The sequence below is a fragment of the Lactuca sativa genome, chromosome 4, assembly GCF_002870075.4.
Source record: "Lactuca sativa cultivar Salinas chromosome 4, Lsat_Salinas_v11, whole genome shotgun sequence".
Taxonomy (NCBI): Eukaryota; Viridiplantae; Streptophyta; class Magnoliopsida; order Asterales; family Asteraceae; genus Lactuca; species Lactuca sativa.
In genome coordinates this window covers 386,974,946-386,985,520 of record NC_056626.2, presented here as the reverse complement: position 1 = coordinate 386,985,520, position 10,575 = coordinate 386,974,946, and the positions used below count along the sequence as shown (strand labels likewise).

General features: G+C 30.7%; 2 protein-coding genes across 2 annotated transcripts; one reads left to right on the top strand and one right to left on the bottom strand.

Moving 5' to 3' along the window:
- Positions 1–5,065: 5,065 nt before the first annotated feature.
- LOC111896871 (probable inactive ATP-dependent zinc metalloprotease FTSHI 3, chloroplastic) lies at positions 5,066–9,236 on the bottom strand. Its single transcript, XM_023892841.3, has 5 exons — positions 9,078–9,236; positions 7,773–8,597; positions 7,024–7,347; positions 5,544–5,844; positions 5,066–5,344 (listed from the first exon to the last, which is right to left on the bottom strand). The coding sequence occupies exons 2-5, from the start codon at positions 8,580–8,582 to the stop codon at positions 5,184–5,186; spliced, it is 1,596 nt and encodes a 531-aa protein (XP_023748609.1). The 5' UTR covers positions 8,583–8,597; positions 9,078–9,236; the 3' UTR covers positions 5,066–5,183.
- Positions 9,237–9,676: 440 nt separating this feature from the next.
- Positions 9,677–10,156, top strand: LOC111896878 (uncharacterized). Its single transcript, XM_023892844.1, has one exon. The coding sequence runs from the start codon at positions 9,677–9,679 to the stop codon at positions 10,154–10,156; it is 480 nt and encodes a 159-aa protein (XP_023748612.1).
- Positions 10,157–10,575: the final 419 nt, after the last annotated feature.

Below are 10,575 nucleotides of genomic sequence, written 5' to 3'. Positions count from 1 at the left end.
TCAACTCAACTCAACCAAAAGTATTAGTCAAACCTCAGAACGGACCACCATTTCACACATTGCTATGCTAATTTTAGGTATTCGAATCCAACGACCCTTCTTCGCTCCCTCCCAGTGCTGCCTCTACATCAGATGTAACTTCTCCACTACAGGTTCTTAGCTAAACTCAATCAAAGGAGGATTGTGTTTTATCCATGTCTGCCAACTGTTTGATAAAATTACTAAATGAGTTCGCTTGACTCAGGTACCCCGGCATGTAGATGAGGATTGTATCAATTTCTTGCCGTGGTTAAGGCTGAAGGACGGGGAGGAAATTTCGTTCGTGCTCTCTGTAGGGAAATCAATTTATGGCAGGTAACATATATGTTTCAAATATTTTTATGATTTTGCAAATTCTTTTACTCATCTATGATATGTCCTAAATGCAGGTCATTGTTTGCTTGTAAACCAATACATGTTGGTGATTGCATACTGAAAGTTCCTTACACTGTGGTATGCTTTACTGAAACTTTATAACTCTTTGGTGCTCCATGATTATAAATCCCAAATTCTGTCATCTGTGGACATTTTTGTAGCAACTAGCCCCAGATAATCTACTTCCTTCAGTAAGTTCTTTGTTAGGAGATGATGTTACTAATGTTGCAAAGCTTGCATTGGTCATCTTAATGCACTAAAAACTTGGTCAGGTACCAATTTTGTACATTTTTCTCTCAAAATATTTGAGATGACATTCCATGTGGTTCCTTGTTTATCTTCTCTTCATTAATGCAAGTTTCTGAATGGGCCCTTACATCAACTGTTTGCCACCCGTTGCAGAGACGCATAACACAGAATTGTCCTTTTTTACCCTTTTAGTAAGTAACACATTTGATGACAAATTTCCCTTGTGTTATTTACCTAAAGCATAGTGTTTATATCTATAGATAGTTTGGAGTGATGAGGAATTAAAGATGATAGGAAAAGTAAAAAACATTGCAAGATAGGAAAAATGAAATACATTCTGTTAGAATCTGGTTATGTGGTATGTATTTTGTCAAAACTCTTAGAATGTCTATTATTTGGCAGAATTCGATTTCAATCTCCTTATTTGTCAAGATAGGAAAAGTAAAAAACATTGCAAGATAGGAAAAATGAAATACATTCTGTTAGAATATGGTAGCATTCTCCATTATATAGTTTCTATTAAATAAGTAATGTTTGTATTCTGTCAGAATTTATTTGTATAAATGCTTTATGTTAGAATGTCATTGAGAATGTTTGTTAACAACAAGTACATTAGCTTCACTGGTAATACTAACGAATAATACATCTTATTCTTTCAGAATGGCTTGAAGAAGGAATTCGATATTGTTCATACAAGAGAAAGATTTAGAATCGAGTTCAACAACAAGTATATTTTGAGAAGAATTACATTCTTACGATAATATATCACATTTTCATCATAGTTTGAATCAAGTGCATTATTTGGACCATTGATGAAGATCATGTGTATTTGCTTAATAATTGTGTATTTAAGAAGGTTATTTCTTAATATTTTTATTCATTTTTTATGATATTCTTTTAGAATATGTATAACTATATTAAATTGTGTAAGACTACTAGTTTGTAAGAATATGTATGATTTTGTATTCACGTTCAAATGTATATGAAGAATATATGTTGAATTATTAAATCAGGTTAATTATAAAAAATATATGCATTGGAAATATATTCCACAAGAATAAAATCGAAAATATCTTTACTAATTAATGTTTAACATTCTTACAGAATAAAATCGGATTTTTAAATTTGAATTAATTTAAAATATTCAGATTTTTAAAAATAACGGAATCAATTATCCCTAAAAATCCGAAAATTTCCTTTTTTAATGTAGGTTAATTGACTAAAATGCCCTTATGCTGGAATTTGTGTGATTATATGGTACATGTTATCATATTCTACTATCATAGACCCTCAGATCATGACTTTTGATTATATTCCATCCAATGGTCCAGATATGTGCATTCTGGCACACAATAGTTACTAGAAACAAAATAACGTAACCCTAATATATGTAAGCTTCATCTAACATATCAATTTTGCAAGATTATTGGTATTTCTAGTTTTTTTTTCTTTCATTCTTTATATAGAAATCATTGCCCGCCAACTGTTCGCTGAAATGGCTGGAAGAATTTTTTTTTCCCATTTCCATTTTCTCTTCATCACTCTTTTACTTTAATTTAATTTTAGTATATGTATATATAAATATAAAAATTGATTTTTATACATTTTGAAGGTACACATCAAATATCTTAGTGTAGTTGTTGACCCCATTCCAACAAAAATAATTATGTGAAGAACCTAATGGAAAAGGTGCAGGGCAAGTGGTGGCGAGGACACTGTCTGGTATTTAACAATGTCCTAATTAGTTGATACATGAATTGTTTTGATTGATTTCCAGTACTTTTATTGTGAATATAACTTTTGGTTCTTGCCGACAACTTTATGGAATCAGACGGTCTCATCTTTTCATCTTGGGTCTATTGTTTTTGTTTCTATTTATGACTTATTCATTTTTTCTAACCCTCCATTACAATTGAAGTTTTTTTTTATGCAGCCTTATTATTCATTGTTCAGGCTTGCATGAAAAAAAACAACATTCTTTTATGTATTCTGCCAGAAGTTGTCCAAGAGGAAAGTTGATGAGAACTTGCATTTGCTGCATACCATCCTTTTTGGAAAACGAACAAAGGTGAAAATCAACAAATTAAGCAATCTTTTTATCTTTTTTCATATATGAAAGTTAAGTTTTTGTGACTTCTGAATATTATGCAACAAGTATATTATTCTGTTAGAATATTCAACAAAGAATGTTAAGAATATTATGCAACAAGTATATTATTTTTTTTAGAATATTCAACAAAGAATGTTATTTTTTAGTCACCTTTTGTGTTAACATGATCTTCTCATGTACTTATATTTCAAATGTTTTTTTCGTTGGATATATTCTTGATAATACAAATTCTTTAAGAATATTCAAAACCATTCTACAAGAATATTTTATTCTATAAGAATATTATTGTAGTATAGAATTGTAGTTAATTATTTATATGTTTAATGTGCAGTTGTTACAAATGTATCACTACAAAATTTTTGGCAATGAATTTGTGATAGAAATGACTTGAAGAATGGCTTGAAGACCTGATGGGAAAGACTTGAAGAATGAATTAAAGAATGATCACACCCATTGTTTAAGAATGTTGTTATTTTTTAAGAATTACACTTGTTATTCTTTCATAATGTTGTTATTATTCAATGAATCACAATCATACAATGTAATTATTTGATATATTATTAGTTCAAGAATCGATTTTGTGTATTCTTTCAGAATGTATTTACTAGTTTATGGTTGGCATTCTGTCATTCTGACAGAATAAAATCGAAAAATATATTTACTAGTTTATGGTTTGCATTTTATCATTCTGACAGAATAAAATCAAATTTTGAAATTTGAATTAAGTTAAAATATTTAGATTTTTAAAAATAAAGAAATTAATTATCCCTAAAAATCCAAAAAGTTTCTTTTTTAATATAGGTTAATTGACTAAAATGCTCTTGTGCTGAAATTTGTTTGATTATATGATACATGTTATCATATTCTAATATCATAGACCCTCAAATAATGACCTTTCATATTATATATATATATATATATATATATATATATATATATATATATATATATATATATATATATATATATATATATATATATATATATATATATATATATATATATAGTTGTGTTTTTCTACATATATCACATACTTAATTTATTAATGTTATTTCATTGTTTCTAATTCTTTAGTTTCGATTTAGAGTAATATTATGTTAAATAAAAGTTGATAGAATAGGCTGGTTTAGAAATCCATATACATTTTTTTGTATTCTTCTATAATTTTCTAACATCTTACCAGTTTTAAATTAAAATCACACCGTTCAAAAAAAAAAAAAAATCCGTATTGCAATATAGTTCCGGGTGGTACTGATGTACTCCACGGCCATGGATGGTGAGGCCAAATTACAAAGAGATGTGGACCACGACCAAACCATCTGACCATGAACCACTTTTTCCAAATTAGGAACCACATCGCCATTGGACCCATTTGTGGTCTAGACTTAGTATCATAACGATAGGTGCACAATGACCCACCACATACTAACCACAATATATCCATCATCATGTACGAAATGTATCCGTAGTTGTACTAGTGTAAGGTGCTATCATATTTATGTAATGCAACCATACTTTCAAACTTTGGGTAATGCTCGATTAAGATAAGAGAGACTTGTATCCATAAAATAGAATCAAATTGAGTATTAATTGCATATAATCGACACTGCCTATATTTGATTTGGTTTGATGTTTAACATCATTTTCAGAAATTGGTATTTGATTTAGACAGTTCGATTTCGAAACAGGAATCAAACAGGGTTTTTTTTTTGTTTTTTCTTTTCGAGTTTAGTATGATATTGTTTTAGATGTATATTATTAAAATTAATATAAACTCGTGTAGGTAAGTGGGTCATGATCCGATTTAAATTTGGATCAATTCTAATAGTTCGGTTTTTGGACTCTTTTATTGTTTGAGTTTTGGAGGTTTGGTCAAGTCTACAATGGATAACATTTGACTCGTTCAATATATGTTATTTCAGAGGTCCAAAATGGATCGTTTTGTTGTTTTGATCCCTATCAAATGTTTTATAATACAAAATACATGTTCAAAATCCACAAGGCAAAGCAAATTACTGGGTTGTAGCCATGTGAATCCATAAAAGAATGTTTCATTGATATTAATCTGGAATGTTGATTGTTGAATCAATAATCCTTCCTGATTATTTCTTATTAAAAACTATTTAAAAATATTATTTTACTAACCTAAAACATGTTTTCAAATCACATATAAGATAGAGTTCGATATTATATTTATAAAAGGATAAAATAGCTAAAAGAGACGGAAACCACGTAAAATGATTTTATGGGTTAAGCTAAAAAAAACCCGACTTATTTGTCTTTTTTCCCCTCTGAACTCCACTCACGTTAAAATTGATATATATTGTTAAAATTAATTAACATTGTGGAAAAAAAATTATACTTACCAAAATCAACTCCAAAAAAGAAAATCAATATTTTTATTTATTGTTTAATAGTCAAACCTTGACTGCCCAAGCAATCGGGATGATATCAAATCGATTTCCCGAGCTTCTTGTTCACTAAACTCCTCATGTTGTTGTCTGTTGTCAAATGACAGTTTTGCCCTTTCAACCGCTTCCATTACATCATCTCTCGACACACAAACTCCACCTTTGTCACCCAAACAAGTCAAATATTGAGACTTTTACCTTGACCTGACTGACTGTCTATGACTGATGTCAAAGAGACAAAAATTGCAGTTTTTGTCCGTAACAAGATGGGACAGTGACTTGAGTGGGCAAAAGACGTAAATACCCTCCTCATCAGGTCCTACTGTATCACATTATCATGTTGATTATGAAACTTTTACCTCTACGTGCAGCAAGAAGAGCGGCATCATTAACAATATTTGCCAGGTCAGCACCTACTAAACCCGGTGTTATCGATGCAACAAGATCGCAAATGACGTTTTTGTCCTCCTCGAGGGGTACACCTCTAAAATGAACGCCCAAGATTCGCTTTCTTCCATCTTCATCCGGTTCCCTAACAAACACTTTTCTTGAAAACCGACCCGCGCGAAGCAAAGCCGAATCCAACATTTCGGGTCTATTTGTTGCGGCGATTACCACCACTTTCTTATCCGATTCAAATCCATCCATTTCCGTCAACAACTGTTAAAAACCGAAACATAAATTGTAACTTCTTTTTACAGTAAAACAAAACCCCTGAGCTGGCCCACACTGCTCTGCCTAAAAGCATCGTGTAAGATGTAAATCAGGTGCTTAGTGGCCCACTAATGTGGTGTTTGGTGTGTCACATAGGAATGGAATGATATGTCATAATTATAATTTACTTTTATTTATATAATCTTTAAGATCAATAATGTTTTTAGAAAAGTTCAAAAATTCAATTGAATTACATTTTGTTATTTTCCAATATATGTAAAAAAATAATTTTGAATTATACTTCTATTTCAAGATTTCATGGTGTATTTAAATACATTTAGCTCTTATTGGTTAAGATTTTTGTAAAATGATAAATTAACTTTTTTACTATCGGAGATACACATTATATATTTCAAACGACATGAAAATTTGTTTGTATATATATATATATATATATATATATATATATATATATATATATATATATATATATATATATATATATATATATATATATATATATATATATAAACTAGTTGTGAGACTCATGTACTACATGGGTTTATTCAAAAAACCAAAAACAAATATAAAATTTTAGAAAGTTTGAATTTATAAGGAAAGACAGAAAAATTTAACTATTAAAATTGAAGTGGTCATTTTATTTTAAATTTAAACAAATAATTTAAATAAATAAACAATTAAAATACTTAGATTCAATTTAGAAATTTAGTAATTATAGGAAAAGTTGCATTAATGAATTTGATATGCATTTATTATTACATTTTTACATTTAAATATTATATGGAATTTAATAAAATGGAAACAAAAACCACAAAATGACATCTAAATATAATTTAATCTAAAACTACCACAAAATGACATGTGGCATAATGCATGAGGAATGACAAGTGGCAGAAATGGTTTTTATTTATTAGAGTAGATAAATAAATAACATTTTATTCTTTACGTATCAATTCAAATTCATTTAGTATTCAAATTATACATGACAAAAAAGTCATATTTAAATGGTTCATTCCATTCTTTCACCGTTTCATGCTAACCAAACATGTCTCCATTTCATTCCATTCCTTTCTGATTCCATTCCATCATACCAAACACGAGCCCAATCCACATTGGAATTAAAACTCCCACTAAAAATAAATAAATAAATAAAATGCAACTTACTTGGTTTAAAGTTTGATCACCCTCGGTGTTAAACCCTCTACCACGTTTAAGTCCAACCGCATCAAGTTCATCAATGAAAATAATGGAAGGTGCACATTTTCTAGCATCTTTAAAAAGATCCCTTATGCGACTAGCTCCTCTTCCAACAAACAACTCAACAAATTCACTTGCACATGTTATAAAAAACGGGACCCCCGCCTTTTGGGCCACTGCACGGGCTAGTAATGTTTTCCCGGTTCCCGGTGGGCCCACTAGAAGTACCCCTCTAGGTAATTTTGCCCCGAGATTGTCGTACTTTGAATCCCCTTGTAAGCATGAAACAATCTAGAACATATTTTGTTTTAGTTAAGGTAAAAGTAAATGTAGATGTTTTAGATTTTATGTTTGTAATAATTATTATTCCTAATTAAAAGTATAATGCTATAATTGGGAGGATTTTTTAAAGTATCATGTCTTAATAAGAAAAAATTGAAAGTAAAATGTTGTAATAGAAAGAAATGAAATTAGGATGATATAATACACAAAAAAATAAATAAATAAATAAATAAATGAAAGTGCATTGCTATTTCTTTCATTTTGCACTTTTTATATATTACTTCCTTTAATAATAAGAATTTCCCTAATTATGATAGTAAAAGCACATGCAAACACACCTAACCCTAATTATTATCAACAAAAGCAAAACAAAATCTTAATTAAAACAACTAATAACCATTTTTTAAACTAAAACGAGAGAGAAAAAAAATTACCTCCAATAACTCTGCCTTAGCTTCATCAACACCTTCAACATCATCAAAAGTAACCTCATCATTTTTACTAGGTTTTCTTGCAATACTACCACCACCACCAAGCCCATGAGCAACTAGAGACAACATAGCCCATGAAGGAGCCTGATTTAATAATGTCGAAAATACCCTCCTCCCACCCGAAACATAAAAAGGTTCAGGATCTAAACCATATGTAGTCCCCTTTTCTTTCATTAAATGAAGAAGCTCTCTATAATCATCATCAATGTATCTTGTAGAAAACTGCCAACCATGATTGTTGTCCCTCTTCTTTACTTCAACATCAATCCTAGATTGGTTTGAGTTTGACTCGGTCAAACTCAAACCTTCAGGTTTTCTTGACAAATTTGTAAGAAAAGATGCCACCATTTCTTTAAAGTTGTTTGAATGTTCTTTTTTTACTATTCTTGTACTTTGAGAAGCTTGTGGATTGCTATTGTACATTATACGACGTGAGTTCTCTTTGAATTGAACCCTTGTTACACTTCCATCTTGTAGACCTTTCAATAAATCTGAATATGGAGCAACTTTACATTTTTGCCCCTTTGATTTCAAGAGGAGATAACAGATTCCCATTGCTAGAGAGATTGAAGCAGGAATGATGTTAGCCTTCAAGAATGTTTTGGTACTATTTAGCTTTGAGTCAAGAGAATGTTTTTTCCAAAAGGAAGAAAACCATAGCTTTGGACGAAATCTTCTCCATAATTGTCTTTTAAGATCATTATTTTCTCCAGTTTGCAGATCGGTGTCTTTGTTTTCATTGGTTTCATCCATCTTCTATGTTTAGGGCTAAAAGAAAACGGATATTAGGGTTAAGAATATGTGATTTATTGATTTATGTAGTTAAGCTAAATTGCTTTATAAAGTAATGATGTCTTATTGTCTCCTCCTAAACTTCTTCATAAAAATCCTCCTAATGAACACTTCAACGAAAATTTGCACACAGTTCAATTAAAAACCACAGCATTCTTAATGAACATAATCAAGTATTCAATAAATAAACGTTTCAAATCCAAACTTCAGAATATATACTTAAAATCCGGCGGATGATGTCTGAAAATCAAAGCTAGGGTTTGTTCGATAAGTTTATGCTTGAAATATTACATAATTATGTGGTAATACGCTCAAAATCGATATATAGAAGGCAATAATGTAAATAGAAACACAAAAACAGATGCAGAGATACAAGATTGAATATACGAACAGTAATTTGGAGAAGAAAACGATACGATTATCTTAATAGGCGAGAACTGGACATAGCTAACATACCTCCGAGCTCGGCTATGGCGGGGGAAGAATGCGGAGCTAACGAAACACCGATTGATATGAATTTGATAAAAGATTTTTTGTGTCGTGATATACAAACAGGAGCTAGCAGATAAAGTGATAAACACTAAACAGTTGATTCAATGGAAACTAATTGGGTCGGGTTCTTTCAAATACCGACTCTTTGCACAGCCCAATTTATAGATTTTGCCTTTTAAGCAACAGTAAATCATTTATTTATATAATAAAGTTTTTTGCAAAAATTTTTTTGAAATAATAAAAATGGTTTTTTTTTAAGGAGACGTTGTTTGAAAATTAGTTTTACAATAAAGTTAGGGATAACTACAGTAAAGTCCCTATATTTTGACAAAAGTTTCAAAAAAGTCCTAAATTTTTTTTTGAATGAAAAAGCCCAATAAACCGGATAAACCGGACAATTTAGTCCTTATTATCTGGTGACCCTCATTTTCCTGGTTAAAGAAGTCTACGTGGACTGGGCATGCTTAGGTGGACTTAACAAAACTTAAATATATACATCATTCGTTCCTTTCGTGCCCTAAAATCGAACCAGGCGAAAATCCAAGCAGGAGGAGGAGCCACCAATGTCGTCTTCATCTTCTGTAGGAAGCAGAAGTTCAAATCGAAGAGTGATGAATCGACTGAGAAGCAGGTGCTTTTGCGGTGATCCCGTTGGAAAATGGACTTTGTGGACTCCCTTTAACCTAGGAAGAAGGTTTATAGGTTGCCCAAATTACCAGGATGCACTTAAAGACTACAAGTTCTTCCAATGGGTGGATCCTCCTCTACCAAATCAGTGGTATGCAAATCTCTTACTAGAATTTCAGAACAATGTTAATTTGGAGAACAATACAATTTTCAGGGACTATGGACAACAAGTTGAAGGGAACTTTTTTGAGGACATTGTGGAACAACTAGTGGCACAACCACTAGTGGCAAATCAACCCATGGAAGGAGTGACCATTCAAGTCCAGAATGGAGAAGAAGGTGGAAAATGGAAATCTTTTTTTTATGTGTTCATGGTTTCTTTTGTTTTTGTGTTGGTGATGTTGAAGGATTTGTAGGATAGACAGAAGATGTATGGAAAATAGTGTGTTGGTGTCTTTTATGTGTTTTGATTGTGTTTTGGTGTCTTTTAGGATAGACAGAAGATGTATGGAAATCATGTTGTGTCCTTTTGTGAAGTGAAATGAATTAACAAGTTTATGTTTATGTATGAGTCATAAGTGCTTCGAATGTAATCATGAGTGAAAAGAATGGAATGAAACAATGAATGGAATGAAACATGAATGGAATCATTAATTAATTGAATCAATAAACATTGGAATGAATATAGAATATAATCAAACATGTTTAATAAACAATGGAATCAATAATGATTGGAATTAGGGCTGTAAACGAACTGAACGTTCGGCGGGAAGTTCGTTTATTTAATAAATAAACGAACATGAACAAAAATTATCGTTCGTTTAGTTAAATGAAC

What these genes read in the sequence shown, in the direction of transcription:
- LOC111896871 (XM_023892841.3), bottom strand. Translation starts at nt 8,582, where the DNA reads ATGGATGAAACCAATGAAAACAAAGACACCGATCTGCAAACTGGAGAA. An exon ending in GTGATCAAACTTTAAACCAA is followed by an intron (nt 5,845 to 7,023) that starts GTAAGTTGCATT and finishes GGTTTTTAACAG; the next exon opens with TTGTTGACGGAAATGGATGG. An exon ending in TCTTCTTGCTGCACGTAGAG is followed by an intron (nt 5,345 to 5,543) that starts GTAAAAGTTTCA and finishes TGGGTGACAAAG; the next exon opens with GTGGAGTTTGTGTGTCGAGA.
- LOC111896878 (XM_023892844.1), top strand. Translation starts at nt 9,677, where the DNA reads ATGTCGTCTTCATCTTCTGTAGGAAGCAGAAGTTCAAATCGAAGAGTG.